The sequence below is a fragment of the Larimichthys crocea genome, chromosome XIII (genome assembly GCF_000972845.2).
Source record: "Larimichthys crocea isolate SSNF chromosome XIII, L_crocea_2.0, whole genome shotgun sequence".
In the NCBI taxonomy this organism is placed as follows: Eukaryota; Metazoa; Chordata; class Actinopteri; family Sciaenidae; genus Larimichthys; species Larimichthys crocea.
Window position 1 is genome coordinate 3,280,767 of NC_040023.1, and position 26,913 is coordinate 3,307,679.

Sequence of the window (26,913 nt, forward strand, 5' to 3'; positions counted from 1 at the left end):
TATCCACTTATATTGATTCAGAAACACTTATGTGCGAGTGAAAATTGCAGTGAGGAGAATGTCAGGAACGGACTCTCAAGGATTGATTCAGATTGCGATAATGAACTCGTCACGCCATTGAGTGGAGCACACAAGGTCAGAGGTTAGAGCTGGGCTAATGCGTACGCAGCAGGAGTACGACATTCCTTGCGTGTCGGGTCTTTAAGCATGTACAGTAGCAGGCATTATCTGCAGGCGGATGCTCTTTGAACAAACAGCAAAAAACTGCGGGTCATTTGTCAGTCGGCTGCCGGAGTGAAAACTATTACGATCGACCGCAGCTGTACCCAGGAATGCATCTGCTCAAAACAAATGAAGGCAAAAATTGTCTGCAATAAACACTTATGGGAGGCCGAAGACCCGCTCTAACTATCAGCGTTCAGCTTGATCTATCTCTGACCGTTACAGTGTTATTAGTGTTGGGGGTTGCAAGGTTGTCCTGACTCCTCTTGTCATTGACAGAATGGATAGCCCGTGAGCTGAATTTCAATTGGCTCATAAAAGTAGGACTTACTTTTCTTGGCAGGTGGAGGAGTTCCAATCCGATAACTCGCGCTCTTGCCTTCTGCTTGTGTGGACTTCCCCTGTCCCCTAACATACAGAGCTACAATCTGGGGTAAACAGGGTCAGATGGAAGTGGGTAAACATCGGGGTTAGGCTTATATAAGCCGCTACTTTTCCAAATCTTCGCACCTGACCATTTGTCGTGCTGAAAAGTTTCTTAAAAAATGGCAAGGATTCAGTGTTCCCCCTAGGTTTAACCTTGTTGGGTTAGAGGAGCCTGCGAAACAACATTTAAAGCATCATGGGACTCTGAAGCTCCACTAAAAGTCAAAGTAATGAAATTCTTAGCAGCTCCTTATGGCGTCTTTCACTGCAAATTTTACAAACTGCTGTACAACACAACTCCAAGAGCCAACACAAGGCTGTACTTTGGCACAGTGGTGCTTTGAGCTAAATGCTGATGTCAGCATGCTAACACGCCTGCAATGACAATGCTAAAATGTGTAGAAATTGTAATGTTTATCATGTTCAACATCATAGTGGCCATACCTGTTATAATCCCCTGGGAACCATGAATGTCTGTACAGAAATTGGTACCAGTCCGTCTAGATGTTAAGCTTTTACTAGATGGATGAGAATGTAGACATGCTGGCGGTGCTACAAAGAAGATCAATTATTAGGATTCATCCTCTGGGGACCTTGATTGCTTCAGTGAAATTTCATTGCAATCCCTCCAATGGCTTTCAAAGCTCGGTACTAAAAATAAAACCTCATTTGGGCGCTGTGGGGAAATTCAGGGGATCACCACAGATAGTAGGGTTCTCTGAGTGATCGACTGACATCCCTTGAGCCATACCGCTAGCACTCTAATTATTTTTTCACGTCAGACATCTCACATAAAATTAAATACAAGTGAATGTATTATTGACTAAATGTGATTATGGTGGAAAACATCTCATCAGAGGATACATTAAATGGATGATATTCAATTCTAAATAAAATACCTCCATCCCTATAGCATACGGTACTTAAGTCGACATTAGTAAGTCGAGAAAAAAAAGATAAAATGAAAGCAGTGGAAAGACAAATAGTTGTAAAGTAGGAATTTGTAAGCTTAAATCCTATAGTCTACACGCTGTCAGTGAAGGGGTTTCCTGTTCTTGGGAGGTTTAGGCACCAAAGCAAGCGAGAGAGTGAGAGAAATGGCCGGGTTCAGTCTGAGGGTCACGCTCAGTTTAGCATCGCTACAAGGCCAGAGAAACCTTTTTTTTCCCCATGAAAGCTTACAGAACTGTCACACCTGCTTAGGTCCGTAACACCGCCGCTACCCCCCCTCTTCCTCCTTGTCCTCCCATTCCCACCCTCCTACACTCCCCATCCCTGCCTCACCACCCACCTACCATAGAAAGCTCTCCATTCATCCCACCTCCGAGACTTTCCCTGTCCCTTTCATGCCTAAAACGTGATTATTTTGTTGACTATCAACGTCTCTAGGGAGGCGTTTTGCAAGATTAAAAAAAATGTACTCAAAGCCAAATTTGTATTTTCATAAATGGTTTAAAATTTGATGAATATCTAAAAATTACCTGGCACTATCTGAGAGCATTACACTATCCTTTTGGAAAGTAAAGGCTTTGCATTGCATTGAGTCTTGTTCCACCACTTGAAGAGAGGAGTTCTAGGAAAATCCATTAGTGAGGGCACTTACATATTCTGCCGGTACCGCAAAAACAGAAAAAATAAATAAATAAAAGAACGATTGGTACTGACACAGCAGCCAAAACCCCTTTAATTTACCCTCTTAACAAACCAGGGGGCAAAAAAACATGCCAGGTGAAATCACAACGTCTTTTGCTTCAATACATAAGTAATGTGACATTTCAAGTTGTCGTATTTCTGACAGAGCTGAGAGAAATTGTGGAAATTACTCCAGTTCTTCTCGTTTAAAAAAAAATAAAGAAAAAGTAATAGCTCATTTTAGTGCATGAAAATGTGAGGGTACTTTATGCCCTAATAACTCTGCTCCTGTTATACTCGTTTCTGCTGAAATGTGATCATCATTATTCCACACTTACTGTATGCGCATACTCAAATATAAAATAAAGTACAGAGAGACCAATATAAATGTACTTGGAGCTGACAAAAAAACGTATAATCTTGTATGTGAAAAGAACCTAGATACCAAAATCTTCCATCTTTTCTAAGTAGCATCTGCTCCAGTTCACTCGATTGAATGTAACAATACAGTGTTCTTCCTCAGGTGAAATGTAGCCTCCATTGATATATCTTAAAAATGGCATTAATCAATCAATAAGTATGTATATAAGGATCAATAAAGGGGCAGTGGATTTTCACTTACATTTGTTATTGGGCCAGAAATAGCCTACAACACCAATGGGATTGTAGCTTGCCATGCCAATAGTTTTGGTTTTCTTTGTGATATCTGCCTAGGGACTATTTCTTTGGTGGGTTCTTTGGTTCCACACAAAATGTATTCACACCAAGGTCTTTGGATTAGGACACTGTGTCTACAAGTGTGAATTGCTGTTGAATTTTTAAAAGGTGTTTCAGTGTTGTGAGCGCCACAGTGTCAGCCACAGTCTCACAGATGGCTATCTCACAACCATGGGCAAATAAAGCCAAAACTATCTGAATAGCAAGAAAGGTGAGAAACAGTTTTTTTTATGAGAAAAGAACTTTGTCTAAAGACCTTTTCAGCCTCTTTTAGCTAATTGTTCTGGTTCTATGGCCCTTCATTTGAATTCATTGTTGAGTCTCACCACTCTGATCAAACCCCCTTGTTAATAAACTGTCTGCACAGTGCCAGCAAATGACATATTTATGTTAAAGTAGCACCAGACCCAATGGACTGTCAGGGACACATTTCTTGGACCTGGTCAATGTCCCAAACATTGGTTTATCCCTTTTGAAGAATGATATTCTCTGATATCTGAGTGGTATGATTTATGCTGAAAGTAAGTAGGGCACTTGTGAGCCCAGGGAGCCCGAGGAACGTCTGGATCTGTTTACTTACACTCAAATATTTCATTCATTACTTTCATAGATGTTGAGATTTATTTTTCACTGAGTGCTATTATATTAGTTTGTCTTTCTGTGTTTGTACTGTGAGGGTGCATACGGACACTTGTATACCTACTGTATTGATTTATGATGCCCGGCCTCATTTATCGGACCCAAATGAAAAACCAATAAGGTGTTTATAGACACATATATATTTTCACATTATGCTTGGCGGCTTGTTAAGTTTTTATCCGCAGTGTTACCTCAGAGAGATCACTCAGGTAACAGTTTGTATTCAGCCCTGCCTCTGTGTCATCAGTAAGCAAACAATAAGGTGGCTGTGGGTGATGTTTATTCTCTCAGGAGGGGCTGTTGTGCCACACATAGACTGAATGAAGATTTCATTGTGTTGCAGTCACATTTTAACAGGCAACATGATGGATATATTAAACCTCTTTGTATGGTTTCCTCTATTATTAATGGAGTCTTTTCAAGTATATTTTTTCATTAATTTAGAGGACCGGGGAGTCCTGGTGGCCTTGGTTTGACTGTGTAATCACAACTTCATGGTCAACATGTGCTCCTTCTCCCCCACTGTTTTATATATTTATATCTATACACTGTATATACTCTTTATATACAGTGTATACTGTATTTATGTATATACAATAAAGAAGCTGCCCTCAATTTTACCAATGATCTACTTTATGAACTTGAAACAGCCAATTACAATGTAGAATACATACATACATACAGTAGATACACACTGACATGAACATGAATTGCGCATTTGCTTCAGCATTATGCACGTATCACTGTGTCGGTTGATCGTTTTGTTTCTGTAATTAATTTTTCATGCTATGAAATGTCATGCCTTTTTTTGTCTGTAGAGAGACAACAGGAGAGCAGAGGGAGAGAGAGACGGAACAAATGTCTCCAGCTGTTGGATTTATGGCTTGGCATCTTAACCTTTAAGCCGCAAGAGCACCACAACAGCCTTATTTTTTTTAAATAGTTTTTTGCATCACGACCAACAAGCCCTTGAAATTAAATGGCAAAATATGTTGTTTATTCCTGCCCTCTAGAACACTTGAAGATCTGATCCGAAGGCACTAACATATGGTAACAATTTGGCAACGATCGTGGTCATGCTTTAAAAAAATAAAAAATAAGAATCCCTGTCGGCTGGAAACAGGAGACAGACAGCTGTTTCCTGTGTTAAAATCTGATGTTTTTTTTGGGGAGCCATTAATCCACCCCGAGCTCCTCCATCTGTGGACTTTGTTTCTCTATAACATAACCTGACTTTCTTCGCTCCAGTCATATTTATTACAGCTGCTAGCTCTCACTTGAACATAAACATATGTTGCTTTGGCATTCATGTGAGGACACTCTTATCACTTCAGTACCTCAGTGCCAGAGCAACGTCCTACACTGCCTGCACCAACAGAACGATTTCATTGCGTCAGGATTGGATTTAGAGATAACTGCAGGTAACAGGTCTATTTTCTTCTTTTTAAATATAGTAGAATTTTGTGATGTGATTTGCTTCGAAAGAGTACAAACAATTTCCCTTTTTATCTGTGTCATCATCTGCTTTCACTTCAGCCTCTTCTTACCCACGACAGGTGGACTGTCACAGCCAAAACTCAGCTGGCTCAGAGACACGGCAACATCAAACAGGGCTCACAGACCATTTGATATGTCAAACCATGGTCTCTCTACCCCTCTCTCTGCTGAATAGTGTCTCGAAAGCACAAATACTATCAATAATCTCTGAAACCAATAGGGGATTTAGGACTTGGTTTTTAGGCTCTAGTAATTAGAAATGCGTTTAGGCCTTCAAAGGCTGGCTGCAGATGGAGATCAGAGGGTTTTCATAGCTGTTAAAGCTCTGTAAAGAAATGTCAGGACTGTGGAGATATTTTCCCTTTCTTCACCTGCTTTCTACCTTCAGGGCATTTATAAAAATGCAGCCGTAACTCATCCCACATTCAGTTTTTAATGATTGTAAATGATACACCTCTCTTCATAGTGCTGCTTCAAAGCTGCTATTCTTTTAAGGTAAAATGGATGGGTAAAGGAGAGGAGAGAAATCCTGCCTTTGAGCTTCTTTTCAGGGTTCCCTTTGATCGAGGTCTGTGTGTGTGAGCGTGTGTTACTGTGTGTGTGTGTGTGTGTGTGTGTGTGTCACTGCGTGCATGCAGAGACGTATATGTGTATGGGTACCCATGTGTTCATTTAAACAGTAAACAAAAACACCATGTTCCCAAGAGCCAACGATGTGTGATCATGTACAACCCTCTGAGGTATGTGAGAGTGTGTGTGTGTGTGTGTATGTGTGTGTGCACATGTGTCGAGATGATGAGGCTCTGGCTCTTCCGAGCTAATGACAGACGCCTCAGACGCAACTTTGAATGCAAGCGAGAAAAAAGAAAAGTGCTGCCACAGTCAGCCAGACTTTCCTTGCATCATTACCCCCTGCTTTGAATGTTTCATGCACGGAACGAATACAGAGAAATGCAATTTATCATTTCTTCGCTCCACATTTCGCAAAAAATTATTCATGGGAATTAATAATTATGTGGAGGAGACATTTTCCTGTTCATTCCCCAAGAACAATATTCGTGTTTTGACTCAGCTTTCTCTACAGTAAAGAGGCAACATCCGACATTTGGCTCACTCTCGTTCCTTTGTCCTCGTTCCACAATAATAATTTTCAGTTGATCTCTGAGGAGCTGCACGCTGGGGGTAAATCTGTGTATGTTAACTGTATGTCTAATATGCACGTGCTGTTTTGCATTCTGCCCATCGACCGGCCGACCCCCGACGGCGGAAAATCATGTCACACCTCCTAATTTAAAACACAATGTTTTGTTTCTCACCTCGCTGATCTGCTCACTAGGCATGCATAAGCAAAACGCTGCATGTTGTGAATTTTTGCGGTGAGGCTAGCTTTACATAGACAGCAAAGAGGCCATCAATCAAAGCCCTTTGTCTTTTCACATATCAGCGGACCAGCATCTTCCCTGTCGTTCTGGGTAATCTGATTGTTTGGCAGGTTCGACCCCCTGCTCGCGCTGAGGTTACGAGGTCCTCCTTGAGTGTCGAGTCAGATTTGTCTGGTTTGGCCTTTAGAAAAAAAATCATACACACACAACGCGCCAACATGCCTGAGTGAAAATACTCACACACAAGCTTCGGGTGAAGCGGTGGGTGAGGCCTCTTGACTCAGACAACACCTGGATCCAGACAGCTGGTCTGATGAGGTGTGATGTGGCCTTGGGGCGTCTGAAACTCTCCATTCTCAGTGGACTTGCTCAACTACTTGCAGCGTTTCATACAGTACTGAGGTCAGGCAGACCATCCGACCTCAGAAGCCAAGGCAGTACATTAGATGAATTTTAAAGGAAGCCTTTCTCTTTGTTGCATTGCTCTACAGTGTCCTTTGGAGCTGTGTGCTTTAAATCTCTTCACCTTCCTCCTTCATCCAGGGGATGGCAGGTCAGCAAAGCCTACAATACTGGAGAATAGTTCTCAGATCAAACCTGGTTTCCTCACTTTGGCTGACACACTGGAACAAAAAGAGATATGATAGTTTTACTTGGTCAACACAGTAAAAAATGTGATGCTTCCATCTCTTCCAGTGGTGCTTATACTGTATGTTTTCAGCACATTTCAATTAAAATGTCAACTTCTTACAGTAGTCAAACACCGATTCAGTAACTTTCAGTGCACACATGCAGTTCCTACACGTTAAAATTACGTTTTAAAGGTCCAGTGTGTCAGATTTAGTGGCCTCTATTTGCAGAATATGGCAGAAATTGAATGTAATATGCATAACTATGATTTCATCAGTGTGTAATTGCCTGAAAAATTCGAATCGTTATGTTTTTGTTACCTTAGAATGAGTCTTTTTAATGGGGTCGCTAGATGCCACTAAATCCTACACAGTGGTCCTTTAAATGCTTCTGTCGTTTCAGCTTCAACACTTCAGCTGACATTTCAGATGAGTTCAGCTCTTACACGTCAAGTGACACTTCAATCAGCTCTTATTCTGACCCCTCATTGCTTCTCACTGCTTTTTAAAGCTGCGTTATGTAAAAAGTACAATGCCACGGTCGTGAATCTAGACAGGCAAGTGCGACAACACAAGACATATTACCAGCTAATACTACTCACTAGTCCAATAGCAAGAAACCCAGCTCGGCGTCTGACTTTCAGCCATACTCTGACTCTGCTGAACCCCCGGCTATGTTGCTTGCTCGCCGCAGGTCCAATTCTGGTACCTGCTTTCCGTTTGCAACTCTCCACCCCAGGCAGCACAAAGACTCCCTCTGCGCTCTGAGCTCGCAGTCCATAACATCAGCTATAGTTCACAGCAGTTTACTTTACTGTCCATCGGGAAACTCAATAAAATATGATCTAGTTTCACCAAAACAAGTGAAATGGTTGGTGGTGTGTGACTTAGTGCTGTGAAGCCTAAGAACAGACATAAAGTGGGAATGGTAGAGGCACCATTCACCTGATCACAGGTCAGTGTAGCATCAAAATGAGTTTTTTATGGTAGAAAATTTACATAATGTTGCTTTTAAAGGTCCAGTGTGTAAGATCGGGGCCTCTATTTTCAAATTAAGGCAGACATAGAAAATAATATCCACACCTATGTTCTCTAAACTCTCATGCAACATTTCATTTGTATTACCATTGTTAAAAGGTGCATTTACACCTTTTAAACTAGCCTGCTCCCCACCAGATGAGTAATATGACAACTACAAATACATTTTATTGACGTCGCCATGGCTCCCAAATAGATTTCCTGACCATTTTCTGCTCTCTCTTCACTCTCATTTAAGCTGCAAACTCCTAGTTTGTCCTCACTCATAGGCTAAGATACGGCAACTGCCCACACTCCGCCATACCCAATTGACCCCCCATGCATATACCTGCCAGAAACTCAGCAAGCTCAATCAAACGATTCAGTGATTCAGTCACCTCTAAGACTTTCCCCCTCCGCCATCAGGCTCCATGCTGCAAGTTAAAGCCACGTGAATTCCATTAAGATATTCCACCCCCACCGCTTTCTCCTCGTGATTTTGATTATGATATGAGCTGAGGAGTTAATAAGCGTATTAATTACCTGTGTAGGAGACAAACCATCTCCCAGAGCGAGCCCACAAATCTCCCCTCCTCCCACTTCCCTTCCTCCCACACACCAACCAAGGATCGTCACTGTTGTGTTTAAATGAGCCATCATCGTCCAACTGTCTCCAAGGTCAGCCGAGGCTCTGCTGTTAGCACAGTACCTGGTAGGGGGAAGTCTCTAAAGTGGCACAGTAACGAGAATAATTAGAATAATACAAGGTCAAGCAGGACGATGGAGTAATCAACAGAGGAACATGGACAGAGAGAGGGAACAGAGACAGAATAACGTAGGAAATGAGGAAATGGTTGTAACCCCCCCGGTGACTGGATGTGATCACGACTCAATACTTAAGTTTCTAATTATCTCTCGTCGTGGAGCGCACACACACATCAGCAGACGGCACACGCGGCATGATGAGTCTTCCACCTGTCTGAACACCTCTGAAAAAAAGTTGCAAACTTCATAGATTCACCGGCTGTGTGTGTGTGTGGCTCTGCGTCCGCCACACACACACACATGCACACAACATTGTGAGATCTTCTCCACATTTCAAATATGGATCTGGCGCTTTGGGCATGCCAGGGCTATCGGGGTGCCTTTTCACAGCAAGCTCCGGAGGGGGAAGCCAAAAAAGCGCAGTCAAAAAAAAAAGAAGAGCATCAGCTCAGTGTGTACAGCACATACAGCCAGAGGTCAGCACAGGTCAGCACACAGGAGCAGCTCACAGCGCAAATAACAAGCAGAACAAACAGCAGGATTTCATTTCTCAGCTGCAGACTTTCTCCTCTGAATGCTTACAGGAACTGCTGTACACCAGCGCTGTCATGATCGCAGAATTGTAACATTCATAGGCTGCAACAGTCAAGTTTTTTTTAACCCTTTGTTAATGTTAGGAAACTTTATTGAATTCATACTGTGGTTCAAATGAGCCTACAGCGTACAGTAGATGCACTTCAAAGGTTTAAGGCAGCTCCTGCTGATACTGAATCAATATCAATTTTGTTTAAGATTAAAGATTAAGTCTAACTTTACAAATCAAAGTCTGTTCGCAGGTGGGAGCACTGCTCCATAGTTTGGACTACAAGTTTGAGAGGTGAAAAAAAGTCTGGAGAGGTGTGGAGTGAAAAAGAAGTGAGATGACCCCCTGTGGCGTGCTGTACATCGCCGCTTGAGGGTAGAAACTCGAACCTACAGAGGGAGCTACTCGCAGAACACACCAAAATCTCAAACAGGTGACACCAATTTGACAGGAAAGAGGAAGGAGCTGAGTAAAAAGTTTAGATGAGTTAGAGATGCTTAATCAATGGGTCTTTGATTGCAAACAAAAATGTTATCATTTGTATTTCTTTCCAACACATTTCCTTCCCAAGCGGTAACCTCCTGTGCTGGGAATTGAAGCCAAAGCAAAAGTGCTAAAAAATGTCATTCCTCGAGCAGCCACTATCTAACTGTGAGGGGGGTGAATTTTTAAATCACCCGTTTATATCATATTAAGGCTCAAAGTTGCATATATAATTAACGTGACCACTTAATTGACAGGTAAAGTGCCGTTACAGATGGCTTATTAGAGCACCCAGGAGTCATTCGACCCGGCTCAGGTCTGCCGGTGATGCACGTCTTTGCCGATATTTAGATTAGCCGGGATGCAGAAGAAGCGCTTCAGTCGTCACTCAGGCTCTGTTCATTATTTATACTGTCTATGCTCCTTCCCCATCTACTAGCTGGATTCTTGTCTGGTCTGGCCAGGCTTGAACTTTTTGAATGGTAACAGTCAATGTACAGATCCAGACAACCAACTTGGTCTTTGGATCTCAGCTGAGCTCTCTCTATATATATATATATATATATATATATATATATATATATATATATATATATTTGATCCCTCCATATGCATTGGTTATGCTCCCTGTGCTTTTCTCTAGAGCTCAAGTTCAGATTTTATAAACCACACCCTGGAGGCTGGCAGCGTGCCATGCCCTTGCTATGGTAATGGTGATCATCAGTAAGATCATCTTTAGATTCCCATTGCCCCTCATCTTTTTTTAATAGCTGCCACATTCATAGGTGAGGAGGGAGAGGAGAAGTAGTTGTCAAATACTCCTCATCTGTAAAAAATGAAAAAAAAAACACTTTGGCTCTGAACCACATTCTGTTTACATGACTGTAGCAGCAGACGATGTTTACCGCCTGGTGAAATTCATCCCCCCTCTCGCTCCATACACACTTGTAGACAGATGGAAACACAAGGGATTAAACCTGCATCTCACCCTTCACTTTTTTTTTTTCACAGAGTATCACACCTCTGCTCACAGATACAGATTCTCCCATGGGACATGTCAGTGTTGCTGTCACACAACAAATGTAATGAGAATTTAATCTGATTCTGACACATCACTCACCGCACTTATCAACAATATTTTTTTTTGCACAGGGTGTGCAGACTATAACACAAACGGAGGACCAGTGGCTATATATAAAAACCAACGGATACAGGAATAGAAAATCTACACCGATATTCTCATTACAGAACATGCCAGACTTACAAATCAAATTTTATGAACTAAAAAGAGGTGAATTTGTTTGTATTTCATGGGAAATAGCTTCAAGTACAGAGTCAGGCTAGCCGTCTATCCTGAGCTTAACTAACCGACTGCTGGCTGTAGATTCAGATTTAGCGTACAAACACGAGACCAGTGGCAGTCTTCTTATCTACTTCTCTGCAAAGAAGTGAATAATCCAAAGTGTTCTTTTAAATACACCGCTCCTGCTAATCTAAATCACACAATGAACAAAACTGAAGCTTAAACAGAGTCCTGTTGAGTCGATATTTGCCCAAACTAATTTCTGATGAGGCACAGTGAGGAATTCAAAAGCTGGATTTCTTTTAGCTCAGAGGATTTTACAGTGTTGAAAGTTTCTGCTGGAAAATGAAATACCTCGAACTGTTGGAAATATAGATCTGACCCAAAAAAAACTTGCAAATTGCAAATTGGCCCTCAAAACTCCAAAGAAAAACATCAAACACAGCATTTTGATGTAGGTTAGGTGTATGTGTGCCTTTCATCACAACCCTATCTCCTTCCAGTTCTGGCTCCACTTTTGTCCACTAGTTCATTTGAATTTGGATTCAGTTGAGGACACGTTTTAGCTGTTTTGGCCCTGACTGCTGCAGCCCTCTGTGAACAGCAAGAATGCAGCTCTGTGTACTTCCAATCCTTTTTCCTTCTCCCTCCCTTCTCTTCTTTTTTTCCAATCGATCAGTTTATGGCCTCTGGCGTCGACGTGGAATTTCCTGCTTGCAGAAAAAACATTTGCTGCAAACACAGAACATCAAGGAAGCCAATTCAGTTCTTTACAACGGCGCTGTTGTTTTATTTCAACTTCACCAAGCAAACAGTAATGCGACTGAGGAATTAGAGGCGGAAAGTAGAAACAGCTCGCTTGCACACGCCGACTTTGGCATTGGAAACTACAAGCTTTTATCTCCAGGTTGTTGGTTTCTCTGCATCTGCTGCTATTCTCGGGCCTCATTTGCATTCACGCGACCGAGCGGCGGCCATGAAAGTGACATAGGCGGGAGCGTAACGAAATGCCCTTTTTCTAAAGTAATAATGTACTGAGTGGATATATTTATAAGAATGTCACCAAGTGTGTGATGGCAAAAGGGCAAGACTAAAGTGTGTGTGTGTGTGTGAGCATGTGCAAGCATGTGTGTGTGTGTGTGTGTGTGTGTGTGTGTGTGTGTGTGAGGGGAGGTTTACTTTTCCTCTTCATGAGGCTGCTGCACATCATCAGTGGAGTGAAAGACAGCATTCTGGCATCTTTTACACTCCAATACACAGGAGAATAAATTCCCTCAATAGACCACCCTTTCCACACACACACACACACACACACACACACACACACACACACACACACAGCAGCAGCATCCTTCTAAAAAAAAGCATAAACAGGCATGAGGAAGTTGCTGAGAGGTGAAAAAAGGCTGTCTAAGCTGTTGATCCTGTTTGACGCTTTGAAAATTTCCAGGAAATCTTCCTTTTGAATCTTTTTCACTGAGGGATGAGCGTGTGGCGAGGGAGGCTGGAGGAGATGCAGTCTTATCTATCGCGGGGCAGAGTAGCACTCTCTGAAGCTCAGCACACTCAGGTGCCACATCTCACGTGTCTTCTGCCAGTAAGCCTAAACCCTTATGAAACAGCGGGGCTGCTGGAACATGAAGTCATCTGAGAAAGTATGGCGTAAACCAGTAGCTACAGATGGCAATGTAATACAAAGTGTCTAAATGTTGAGATATCTAGAGTTTAGGCAGATTGCTTTTGGCAGGTTTTTGGTCCAACAGGTCCTCCAACGCTGTTCAGACGCCTAAGCGTGCTCGGCGAAAGGTCAGGGAAAAACCACGGTCATGTTGTTTGTTGGTAGGAGATACATTTTTTTCTGTCTGTGTTTATTATTCACCACAAACCGTATTTATTCCCTCTCCTTTTTCCATCTGTGTCGGTGCATTTTTAGAGTAGTCACACAGCGATGAGTAAAGCCAAGAGTGAACTTAAAGCTGCACCAATCAATATTTTCAGATGATTAAAGGATCATGTGACCACTTGTAATCAAGCAGCAACCTCCGATGCTTGGAAATGAAGTTATGTCCATTCTTTATACTGTCATGGCTTGCAGTGTGAAATGTCTTGACATAACTTGGCTCCCCTCAGCTCTTTGGAGGGTTTTAGTGTCTTTCAGCTTATTGTTTTGGTTTTGCAGCCCACAACTTGACTATTTTGTTTCGGCCTCAATGCTCTCTTCATCATCGTTGCAGATGACAGAACCAACTATGTTTTTAACATTACCAAATCGACTGACACATGTTGGTCTTATCTCCAAACACTGTGTTAGGTAATCGGCTTGTTTACAACCAGTCTGATCATCTGACCATTTGTTTCTTACCCTGTTGGATCTCTGCAGTTACTTTGGTGGGTACAATATTTGTGATAGAGATTTTTTAAGGATATTTTTGGGTTTTTTTTTAAGCTTTATGACAGGAAGGCAGGGAGAGGGAGAGTGGGAGAATGGCAGCAAAGACGCAGGTCGGATTCAAACCATGGACCCCTGCAGCAAGGACCGAGCCTTCATATGTGGGGCGCACAGTCTACCTACTGGACTAAGGACCGAATCGGAAAACTGTGGCAATCATTCCACTCTGAACGTGTGCTACTGTGTGAAAACGAGGCAGGGAATCGTTTGCAAAGAGCACACGCGATCAACAACAACAACAAAAAAAAAACCTTTTCCTGGATAAAATTAGGAAGGTTAAAAATATATATGTGTAGCTGTCATTTGTGTCTTATTTCAACATTTGACAGCTGATAGTTTGGTATTTCAGTAACCAGAAGCTGGATTTCTTTCAACATGAAAGGCTTTTTTTCCTTTTTTTTTTTTTTGATGTCTGCAACCCTACTGAGGCGGATGATGTTGGAAAAAGCAAAGTAAAGAGAAAAACTTATGGGGGCCAGAGAGAAAGAGAGCGGAGAGAGAGAGAAAGAGAGCAGAGAGAGAGAGACAGAGAGAGAGAGAGAGAGAGAGAGAGAGAGAGAGAGAGAGAAAATGAAAAACCAAAACACACATCTGGCTCAGAGGAGAATTTTGCTCATTTTTATTTGAACCTGCTCATGTTCATATGAGAAGTTAGTTGTTAGGTGCTGCTGAGAGATGCTCTGAATTACGGCGAGATTGTGACAAGTCCTTTGTGGAGATTCGTATCTGACTGGAGGGAAGGGGGACCGAGGCCTTGACAGATTCAGGGCATAGCGTGTCAATGTGAGTATGTGTGTGTCTGAGTGTGTGTGTGTTCTTTCTTCTTTTATTTGTCCAAAATAGGACATGGCAAAAAAAAAAAGGTTCCTGCACATCTACACTTCATTCTTTCAAGGGCAAACAACCTATCTCGCTAGTGCCAAGGCCTTATTTAAAACATAGACACACACCAACACTGTATGCACACAAGACGAAGAAGGAGAAAAATCACAGCACCGCAATAGATGGAATTTTCTCTCACATTCACACAAACTCTCCAGTCTGCTGCCGCTGCCAGTCTGAAGGTAACCTTTCCCTTCCTTCCTTTATCTTCGTCTGTGTAGCACCTTCTCCCCACTTCGTTTCTCACCTCTTTTCTCTCGCCGCACAAAAGGACACCTCGCTAAAAGGTGCGCCTGCAATGAGATGAAATTTAATCACACAAGATTGGACATTTGATAGATCTCCAAAGGCGAGAAATAAAGACCTTTTTCTCTCTGCTTTAAAAAAAAAAACTGCTCAACTGACAGCCAACTCGACAGAAAATGCCCATAATCAAAACATAACTGTAACTGTGCGTGCCACAAAGTAATAACCACTGACAAATTGAATTGCATACTTTTCATGCCACTTGTGTCATCAAGTGTTTTGTGAGGCAACTGAAATAGCCGGGAAATCGTTTACCAAGGCAGCGGACGGCCTGTACACTCAGCAAAAAAGGTGACGGGTCATGAATTCTGTTTTCCACGGGGGGAAAAAGGGGATGAAAAACACTTCTGAGGGAATGAAAGATAGAAGAGCCACGTTGGTCTCAAAGCCTGACGCGGCCAAAACACACCGCTGTGCACTTTTGTGTGTGTGTGTGTGTGTGTGTGCGAACAAGGTTGTGTGCTTTCTCAATGTGTATGTGTGTGTGTTTGTGGCTTTTTGAGTGTATGAAAAGCTCTGAATTCAGGTTTGTGTACATGGACATGTACAGATTCAGAAGTTTGTTGCAACCACAATACTAACCCACAGTAATTAAGTTCTCTCTGCTAGCCTTTTACTGTCCAGACCTGGTCTCCCTGGGAACTGGACAGAGTTATTAAATCATAATATATTCACATATTAAAGGAACAGTCAAGACTTCTTTCCAAGAGTTGAATGGGTAGATTGAAACCACTCTCACAAGGAGCCAGATTAAGCTTGAAGTAAGCTTTGGAGTCGCTGCAGACAGAGAGGTGCTCGCTGTACACAGCTGCTTCCAGTCCTAATGCTGAGCCAGGTTAATCAGACACGACAGTGGTGTCGACCTTCTCATCTCATCTGTGAATAGGATTATATCTCAAACTGTCCGACTATTCGTATGAAAAAATAAATAAATCACATCAGTGGAGAGTTCACTTTCCTTTGATGGACACAGCTCGTGAAGTGACCTTCACTTCTTCAAACTGACAGATCTTTTCAGGCACCAGTCCACAATATTTAGTCACGATGAAAGTGTTTGAACGTTTTAATGAACACAAATCTGGAACCAAACTAAAAGAAGATCAGCTTAAACTTGTTATTTCAGGCGCCATGTTTCCTGGATCCAAACTTTTTTAAATTGGTGGAGTCTTTTACAGTTTATTATATTATGATTAATGTTGGAGAATGTTAGTGAAAAATAGCCATCCCATTTTATCAGTGCCCAATATTACATTTTCAGACTCTTTATTTTATGGACCAATAATCCCCAACCCAAAGATATTTCATTACAATGACCTAAAGCAACAAATCCTCACAACTGAGGGACTGAAACTAAGCAAAGAATCACGACAACTTAAATTATTATTTTTTTATTCTAGCTGATTAATCTTCTGTTGATCGACTCATTAAATAAGGGATTAATAATTCCAGCATGCTGGTGTTTCAAGGTCCATTTGGTACTTGGAAGTAGTTCAGGCGTCTTTGCCCTGCATGATGAAAAGATTGTAATAAAAGCAGCTGGAGCTGAGCGCGCCGACTCATGAGACAATGCCAGAAACATGTAGACCGACATCCTCTTGCTGACAAACTAGTTTAAAATCATATCATCATCATCAAATTAGGCAAACAAATGCACATTATAACGCAGTCGGTCTGGAGGATACAGAGAGTATCCTCTCTAGATAAGAGTTTGCTTCAGGCTGTTCAGTGGACCAGATGGTTGGGGTTTGTGCTGTAACACGACTCTTCGCCGCGTGCCAGACAACAAGCACAAACACAGAGAGCTGTGCTAATTTGACTTGCAAATACGTCAGTGTGATTTTTGACACTCATCATATTGTCTTATCCTGTAAACCAATTTGAGTAGGCGAAAAACAAAAAAAACAAATGCAAGGAGTTCTCCGTGAAAAGCTTTTCTCTCTCAAACAAACCACGCGGGTTCATATTCCCTCTAGTTGTTCCCCTAACAAGTTGGAGAAATTGGTGCATTAGAAGCACCAGCATTGTTTTTTTTTCCACAGCTGGACTTCATCTGATTCCACAAAAACCAACAGCAGACAATGTCTCCCTCATGTGGTTCAAAGAGGGAGTTGCAGGTAAGGATGAAATGCATCACTCCCTAAATTTTGTATTCACACAGGGATGCAACGTATAAAACTGGTTGATCTTTCAAGTAGGCATACACACCCACTCACTCACACACATGCACACTGACACACTGGTATGCTCATTTAGCAAATGGATTAGAAACAGTCGGGCGTATCTCCAGAGTTCAGCCTCAAGGCCAACGACGTTGCAGCACATAACAGTTTTCTGAGGGATTTGGGGGCAAATCTGAACGTGTTGCCATCACATTACATCAGTCAGTGTGTCCACGGGCAATAAAGCACTAATGTTTTTCTAAATGCCAATTGCCTGAGACAAGTTAATTTCACCTCTTTGCATTCTGCCATGTGCTCTGCTCCATGCTCAACTGAAAATCAATTAACAAGTTGGATAACATAAATATGAGAGTATATAATGATTTTTTTTTCAGAGCACATTTGAGACTGGAAATGCTTATGCTACATACAGTATGTATGCTGCATTGCTAAGAGTCAGAAAAAACATAAGTGCAGGGGCTCTACGCTACATTCTACATTAAGCGTAAACTGTAAAAAACTGGCAGCTGTAGTTGCCAGAATTTTACCATATAATAGAGTATTTTCCCCAATATTGTGTTAAAAGGATATTAGTACTGTTAATTTGATGTTTAAGGTCGGCGTTATATTTCATAATTTACCATATTGCCACGTTTTTACAGTAAATAACTGGCAGCTGTAGTTACCAGAATTTTACCATAATAAATATGGTGTAATATTACAGTAAAGGGATATTAGTACTGTTGATTTCACGTCTAAGGTTGGTGTTTTTTTTCCATATTTTACAGTATTAATACATCAAAGAAATGGTGTTTTGCCATATTATTGACCTAAAAATATATGAAAGTCATATAAAATAAAGATTTTGCCATGAAATATCACAGCGTTTTACTGTAAAATTAACTGTCAATTAAAATACTACTTTATTCTGTAGAAATTCCCTTAAAATGTCATATCCTATATACAGTATAATGTAACATATAATGTCACAAATATGGCATATTTTACAGTCTTTGTCATAGTTTGACAGTTTTTCATCGCAAAATCTACACTGCACATTTTTACAGTGAGCAAAGAATCTTATTAATCACATAGGTTATTCAGATTATCAGAGATAAAGTGAAAATGAAGTAAGTGAAAAAACAAGATGTGATGAAAACGCAGGTGAATAAAAACACAGAGGCCTAAAAAAATTATTACAAATGATCAAGTGATTTAATTAAAACGGTCGTGATATGATGGAAATATTTTATTCATCTCACATTCATCATTCACAACACGAAACTGCCGTTTATCATTTAAGGGAAGTTGCCTTAAGGCGGGAGGTAATAAAAAATAAGTGAAAATTTGAAGTGAAGTGAAGCGATAAACATTTTTCAGTAATGGATGTGAAGACATGAATGTGAAGTGAAAAGTTGTGGATGGATTTGCTGAAGTTGATTGACATTTTTTCTTTTGATTGTTTACAGGAAGCAGCTTTGTGACCCCTTTCCCCAACTTCACTCACATCTTAGTTACCAGAAATGTTTCTGCTTTTGAATTTAGGCTGTCAACTCCGAGCAAAAAGATTCCTGGTTCAAATCCTGGACCCACACAATGGACCCTTGACCAGCCCAGGCATACATAGACATGCTCATAATCATACATGTATGCGGAAAGTTGGAAGGTGGAGTGGAGAGGGAGACAAGTGAATTAAAAAAATGTAACAAAAAAAAAAGTAAAATGAGGTGAGATATTTATTTTAAAGGGTAAAATCAGAAGTCACTCTTCACACTTACTTCTTAAAAATTAACACCATAAAAGAGACGATAAGGCCAAACAAAAACATCAGAAAACAGAAAAATATCTACCAATAGAATAAGATTCACTGACTGACTCTACTGACTGTACATGTTTAATTTCCAAGATATGTATGTGCTGAAGTTATGGCCTTGTTATGATCTTATTTGAGCGATAGAAACATATACATGTTGTAGGAACAAGTAAACATATTGCTCGCTGTCTGCACAGTTAAATAACCTGTACAAGTCATTCACATCACAGCTGTGGAAACAATAAAAATCAGAAAGTCATCATTTAGCATCTTTAACGCGCACACACGCACACGTACGGTATATGCGCGTGCGTCAGTAGTAGCCATGGAAATAGAACGGTCACGTGCAGACGAGGTCATATATAAGGCCTGCTGACCTTTCGCACGTTCTCACTTTGCTCGTGAACTTGACCCGGAGTCAACCTGCTGCAAAAACTGACCGCGTGGAAAACCTGAACCTGAGAACCGAGAGGAGGAGAAGGAGAAGAAGGAGGAGGAGGAGAAGGAGGAGGAAGAGGAGAAGGAGGAAGAGGAGAAGGAGAAGAAGGAAGAGGAGAAGGATTTTTTTTTTCAGCTTTATCTACAGTTGGCAGTAGAAGGGGGAGAAGAAAAGAAGAGGAAAAGAAGAAGGAGAAGGAGCAGAAGAAACAGGAGGAGGAGAAGGAGAAAAGGGCCGAAGGAAGAGAAAACACCTGCGGGAAAGATGCCTCCTTCCGGACCGCCCCCCCCTCCGAGGGACCTGTTTGGAGACCTGCCCGCGCTGAACCTGCCTGCGCTGGACCTGCCTCCGCTGGACCTGCCTGCGCTGGACCTGCCTCCGCTGCCTCCGCTGGACCTGCCTCCGCCGGAGCTGCAGTTTGAAGGCCTGCCTGGGCGGAACCCTCCTGCGGGTAAGACACTTAAATCAATGTATTCTTATTCTAACATGTGAGCAGAACCTGTGTGATTTAAAAGTGGACGAGTTGGAAAATGTTTGAGACACAGTTTGGGTTAAACTCGGTGTAAACGTGTTGTTAGCTGGTTTTAGCGCTTTAAAACTTCGGGAAACATCTTAACAACAGTGCAGCGATGTACTGACGTTTTTATTTTGATATATATGTTTGTATTTGTTTTCATTTGGTCGATTTTGAATGAAAACAATATTTTAAAAGTCAACATGGCGACTGGGCCGTTTTTCATAAAACATCGAATGTTCATTTTTATCACCATGGAGACGATTGAACTTTTAGCAGGTAACGCCTGAACGCGCATGCGTAATCAGAGCTCACCTGGTTTAAACGTACACAGAGCTGTTGTCGTTTAAAGTTCCTCACGTAATGAATCATTTTTATGGACAAAACTAAAATATACTGTAAACAATAGTGTGAAATGAGATTTATTTGTGAGATTAGATGATTTTTTTGGATTGATTTAATTAATGACTATTTGTAATCTGCTCCTTCAGTTAAAAGAGGAACTATATTTTATAGTACACCTGTAATATGAGTCTGTGTTAAAGAAAATGTCCCTGTGTGTTTGCTTGGCCCACAGCCTAAAACTAATTTAACTTAGTAAAAGTTTATTGTTAACTTGAGGAGTAACCAGTATGTGCGGTTTTTCACTTTTTCATTAAGTGCAAATCCTGTTTTTTTACATCATGTGTCAGAGGTTGGCCTAGATTTTTGTGTAAACCTTTTATCTTTGTCATACGGTTTTAAAATTTCTTCTGCAATGCCTCTGTTCGGTCACGTCTTGTTCAGTAGGCGTGTGATGTCGTCTGGTTTGTCTCTGCTTCGTCTTGTTTGCGATTCAGTCATCATGTTTGTGCTTGTAGGAAGACTGGGCAAGACAACTTGTTGCCGTTGAACCAAATTGATATTTTTGTAATAAGGTTATTGCATGTTGATGGTGCACGGTCCATGTTTGGTACCACTGTGGTGGTGTGTGTGTGTGTGTGTGTGTGTGTGTGTGTGTGTGTGTGTGTGTGAGCCGTTTGATGTGTTTTCATCATCACCTTCGTAAATAAGTGATGTGGTCTTGCATGGACGCTGTGACCTGTGAACATGTATTACTCATGAGAGATATTTGCATGTGTGTTTTGTCATGTCCTCATTTCTCACACACAACGTTATGACAGAATGCAATTTAAGTTGTTAAGTGTTATTTGGGTGGATTACTATTTTTAACTATTCACAACTTTATAACTGAACTCTATAACTCAACTTTTCTTTTAATATTTTCCTGCAGATGTCCTCGCCTTCGTGCAAGAGGTACTTGTTCTTATGCTCATTCGATTGGTTGATGACGAGGGCTCCATTCCTTCTGACGGAGAGGATGGTGACCCCGACTTCATCTATTCAGATGATGGCGAGGGCTCCATCTCTTCTGACGGAGAGGATGGTGACCCCGACATCTTCTCTTCGGATGAAGATGAGAGCTCTGCCTCTTCTGACGGAGAGGATGGTGACCCCGACTTCATCCCTTCGGATGAAGACGAGGGATCCACCTCTTCTGACGAAGACGAAGACGTCCCTGTTTCAGGCTCTTCAGACGAAGGCGAAGACTCCCTCTCCAGTTCTTCAGATGAGGACGATGCCTTCTCAGTGTTCTGTTCTTCATCTGAAGGCGAAGGCTCCTCGGCCTTCAGCTCTTCAGATGATGACAGAGCCTTTTTTGGCATCAGTTCCTCAGATGAAGACGATGGCCACATCACTGTCTCTCTGGGTGCTGATGAGGTCGATGAAGGCGATGATGTTGGGAGTGTGAAATCATCGCCTGAGTCCTCAAGCAGCATCGAGGATCCCACCTCCTCCTCTTCTGGTACTAGCGTTTCCAGTAAGAGGAGCAGGGAGGACAGTGATGAGGACTGGACCCCCAGTCCAAGGCCAGGGAAACGCTGGAAGGAGTAATCTTCTTCGTCTGACTGGATGGTGGAAGACATCCAGTCAGATGATGAGGAGTCTTCTGAAGAAGAGTCCTGAACAGAGGAGGTCAGCTCAGTCGACATGGATGGCTACGAGACCGATGACAATCATGATGATGAGGAGTCATCAGATGAAACTTCTGCTTCTTGTGACTGCACGTCACCTGAGGAAGAAGTTTGAGATGACAACAACCTCATCATCATGGATTGTTTTGAGGCCTGTAGACCATCCTGTTGATGAAGAAGACATCAGTGTTATCACTGAGGACGAACATGACGAACCTAACGAATAGGATGTCCTCAGTGATAACGAAGGTGCCGACACTCCTCCCCCTCCTCTGACATCGAGAAGATGGAGAACAAGATAAAGATGTAGTTGATTAATGTAATGTTATGTAGCAAAATGTAAAGTAATGTAATATTATGTAATGTAGGAAAATGTAATATGTAATGTAGTAAAATGTAATATGTAATATAATGTAATGTAATATAATGTAGTAAAATGTAATGTAATGTACTAAAATGTAATATAATGTAGTAAAATGTAATATAATGTAATGTAGTGTAATATAATGTAGTAATATGTAATATAATGTAGTAAAATGTAATATAATGTAATGTAGTGTAATGTAATGTAGTAAAATGTAATATAATGTAATGTAGTGTAATGTAATGTAATGTAGTAAAATGTAATATAAAGTAATGTAATATAATGTAGGAAAATGTAATATAATGTAATGTAGTAAAATGTAATGTAATGTAGTAAAATGTAATATAATGTAATGTAATGTAGTAAAATGTAATGTAATGTAATGTAATGTAGTAATATGTAATGTAGTAAAATGTAATATAATGTAATGTAATATAATCCAGTCCAAGGCCAGGGAAACGCTGGAAGGAGTAATCTTCTTCGTCTGACTGGATGGTGGAAGACATCCAGTCAGATGATGAGGAGTCTTCTGAAGAAGAGTCCTGAACAGAGGAGGTCAGCTCAGTCGACATGGATGGCTACGAGACCGATGACAATCATGATGATGAGGAGTCGTCAGATGAAACTTCTGCTTCTTGTGACTGCACGTCACCTGAGGAAGAAGTTTAAGATGACAACAACCTCATCATCATGGATTGTTTTGAGGCCTGTAGACCATCCTGTCGATGAAGAAGACATCACTGTTATCACTGAGGACGAACATGACGAACCTAACGAATAGGATGTCCTCAGTGATAACGAAGGTGCCGACATTCCTCCCCCTCGTCTGACATCGAGAAGATGGAGAACAAGATAAAGATGTAGTTGATTAATGTAATGTTATGTAGCAAAATGTAAAGTAATGTAATATTATGTAATGTAGTAAAATGTAACGTAATGTAGTAAAATGTAATGTCATGTAGTAAAATGTAATGTCATGTAATGTCATGTAATGTAATGTAACATTGAAAACAATAAACTTTCCTCTCCAAGAATCGCTACCTTATCGTGGTGGAGAGGTTTGCGTGTTCCTGTGACCCTGGGACCTGTTGTTGTTGTTGGAGTCATCCTGGTCGGGTGTCCCAAAGCAAACTGGTCTCAGGAGAGGGGCCAGACTAAGAGCGATTCACACACAAAATTTAGATTTTTGCTTCATTCAGATTACAGGAACAAAACCAGAGCAACCAGAAGAAGATGACAGTCCAGAGGAACTCAGCTGTGCAGATGAAGCTGTCAAGAAGATGAAGCTCAAGAAAAGACACACTGACACTTCAGTGCGTGACATTGAGGGGACTCTATTTACAGTTTGCCTCTAAATCCTACACACTAGTCCCTACCATGCAGTATCTGTTTGTCTTGTTTTACCAATAGGTTTGGAGTTAAATTCAATAAATGAACATTTTAATTTATGTAACATGATCCACTGTTCTGTGAGATACTTTACCCTCAGTGATGTTGGGTTAACACGAAGCTTCTTAAATACTAAATCCGCTGGATGTGTCACAATAATTGTTTTGGATAAAATGCCTCCAAACAGATTCTCCACTAAAGAGCTAAAATTATCTGGATAACTTTGTAAAACCCTGAACAAATTTTATGACATCAGTCCATATTCCAGAGTTGTATGTTTGGAGAAATCTAATATACATGTACACAACTCACCTACAGTTTTGAAACACCTTGATGGTACAATGGTAAACAGAAAACTGTTAGAAGTTTGAAAACTTGAACTGAATGAGGTCAAATAAGGTAAAATTTAGTAATAAGGGAACAAATAATGGGTTAACAAACTGTAGTTCTGCAGCAGTGGCAGTAAATTAAACTTTGAACCTTGCAAACTATTCCTAAACAACATTTGAGTACTGACAAACCCGTCTGTATAAAAGCAGTGTTGTAACAAACAGTTCTGGAGCATTATTTGGACAATATCGCACTGCAGGAAACAATATAGTGCTATAATAACGGCAAGAAAAGGGCTGTTAACAAAGGAAGCCAGACAGACCATTAAAGTGTACGTCTTTATTTTAGAGATACTGCAAAGTGAGTTTGGTGGACCTCCCCAGGGGGGCTACGGACTGTTTAAGGGGAGTCTCAGTGAATGGAAGCGAAAAATATGACGTTAGTTGTCAAAAGGAGATCACAGAGACTAAACTAGAGTTCAGAGATACTGTAGTTTTGGGGAATCTTACCGTTTTTCCCAGAGTCAGAAACTAATGAACATCTTAGGACTTATGTCAAACAACATATTAGGCTAAGCTCAATTGTTGAGTGTCGATATGGGATCAAATAGCCTCACCACAGACATCTAGAAATTTAGCAAAACTAAGCAAGTAAACTAAGTCAGAGTGGAAGAGGCGCCTTCTTCCAAACTTTGTCTGAAGTGAGGCCCAGAGTCTCAAAGCCCTCGTCTCTTACACCATCAAAAAGGCAGAAAGTGGAAGAAAATCTGACAGGAAGAGGTCTGGCAGGCCGAAAACCACTACAGAATCAGAAGACAGGTTTCTTTGAAACAACAGCTTAACACTCGTGAAGTAAGGAAGTGTCTGATTCACCTTCGAGCTGCAGGTTTGACAGCTCGACCAGCAGTAATAAAGTTGTTGCTAAAATAGGAAAAAAACTTGTCTTGGTTATGAATCACTGACGTGGACTACTTAAGATTAGAGCAAGGCCTTGTGGGCCGATATATCAACATTTGAAATGTTCAGTACATCATGAGGTTTGCACCTTGCTCCATTTGACTAGAGGTGAACATGATGAAATGGCTCATCAGATTTTTTAAATTTAGACTTGAACATCCACAAAATCATATTCCCCTCACTTTAAATTGAAGAAACCATTGTTACAAATCACTACAACTTCTAAAGTATTAAGATGGTCTGGGGACAATGAAGCCTAAAGTTTTGGAGGGTCAGACACAGATTATAGAGTTATGGAGACAGCTGACTGAAGCAGCGGACTGTGTCTCTACAGCCAGATCAACACAGGAACAGATCTCAGAGCAGGATTGTAAAAGTCTGTGACAAAAATTAAAATATCAGAATGAACCTGTGGAACTACTTTTTTTTTTTAATGCAACCTTGAGGAATGTAGGAAATCTGAAAATATTTGAACATTATATATATTTGAAAAGTGTATCCATTTTGAATTCAGGCTACAGGGGAATATTTTGTGATATTTATTCTATAACAATTCACACTTTTTTCATTTTGTCATGACCTTTTAACTCCTTCCTATAATACGATTTCTTCTTTCAGCTCAGGATCTTTTTATTTTTATTTTTCTATTTAGCATTCATCCTGGACCGACCTCTCAGCCTGCATATCACAGCAATGTCAGCACACATGTTTGACCCAGTCCTGATTCAAACGGCCTCCATAATGACTGAACAGATTTCAAGACAGCACCACATTTTTTTTTTGTGTACACCTGAGTGACAATGCTGCCATCTTACGTCCAAAAGTAAGTAACTACAACTTATTTTGGACAGGTTTCAGCAACTTTGATGTTCAACATGTAAACCTTTGGGACAACATGTGGATTACTCAATGATTCAATTTTTCATCCAGTGAATTAGTCAATATATGTAGGCTAAGAAGCTTTGCTGCCATATGATAGAATCTGCTAAGACTTTGCCACAGCTTGTACCTACAAGTGTTCAGCTGCCTCTCTCTGTTATCAAACATCATCTTCAGTGACCCTGAGCTTCTCCTCCACCAGATACGATCACACAGCACTGGCACTATTCCTGAGATCAGCACTGAATACATTAGACACAACACTGAAACTTTCACTACACTATCATTTTACCGAGTCACTTAAGTTAAAATGCTGCTAATTATGAACATATAGCGGATAATTTATTAACGAATACAACTGGACTTGGCGCGTGCTCGCAGGGTGAGACACTAACCTGTTTCAAGCGTGACTCAACTTGTTTCAGGAGTTTGCGATAACATCGGAAGCACACCTTTGAAAAAAAAAAAATCACACAAAATGAACGGAGACATATCACAGCCATTGTTTACAATTTTATTATTGTTATTGTTTTCTCGTCGTCAGATAAAAGCAGTAGAGAGGAGCAGTAATAATAATAATAATAATAGTAATAATAATAATAATAATAACAATAATAATAATAATAAACAGCGTGCAGCTTTGGGGTTCCTGTCCAAAGCCGGACGAGAGAACTGTTTGAGGTGAGTATAGGTTAACAATACAGGGCAAACCCCACCGTCATAAATGCTACATAACACTGTCAGTATCATAAACAGTCACAATAAACGGCCGCTGTCACGGTCGTGACAGTTGGCGTGTGACGTGTTCGTGACACAGAGTTATTCTGAGGTAAGCTAGAGTTGGCTAGTGTTGTACTGAGCAAATAAAACATCTATGTACGGTCTATCTATAGTGTTGTGACTGTGTCATATCCTGTTCCTGTGAGCACAGTTTTACTCTGCAGCTCATCTCTACCTTGGCATAGCTTTGGCATTAGGAGGTAACATGTTAGCGCCCTGTTGGGGGCCGTTTGAGAACAAGCGTCTTTGTCCATTTCATGAACATTTAAGGGAGTGACTCCCATGGCCTTGGGCCTGTAAATATAGGGGGTCTAAGTAATGCAGAGTTTAAGTCAGCTATTCA

At 41.0% G+C, this 26,913-nt stretch overlaps 1 protein-coding gene across 2 annotated transcripts; it reads left to right on the top strand.

Annotated features, from left to right (window-relative positions):
- Positions 1 to 20,870: 20,870 nt before the first annotated feature.
- On the top strand, positions 20,871 to 23,091 carry LOC113747407 (suppressor protein SRP40-like). Of its 2 annotated transcripts, none has more exons than XM_027287155.1 (2): positions 20,871 to 21,852; positions 22,804 to 23,091. In XM_027287155.1, exon 1 carries the CDS (start codon positions 21,166 to 21,168, stop codon positions 21,790 to 21,792), a length of 627 nt encoding a protein of 208 aa, XP_027142956.1. In that variant the 5' UTR covers positions 20,871 to 21,165; the 3' UTR covers positions 21,793 to 21,852; positions 22,804 to 23,091. The 2 variants fall into 2 exon arrangements, with proteins under 2 accessions (XP_027142956.1, XP_027142955.1); XM_027287154.1 differs by lacking the exon at positions 22,804 to 23,091 and adding an exon at positions 21,886 to 22,187.
- The last annotated feature ends 3,822 nt before the right edge of the window (positions 23,092 to 26,913 follow it).

Bases quoted from the DNA above. Each gene is read 5' to 3' on its own strand.
- LOC113747407 (XM_027287155.1), top strand. From the start codon at position 21,166: ATGCTCATTCGATTGGTTGATGACGAGGGCTCCATTCCTTCTGACGGA.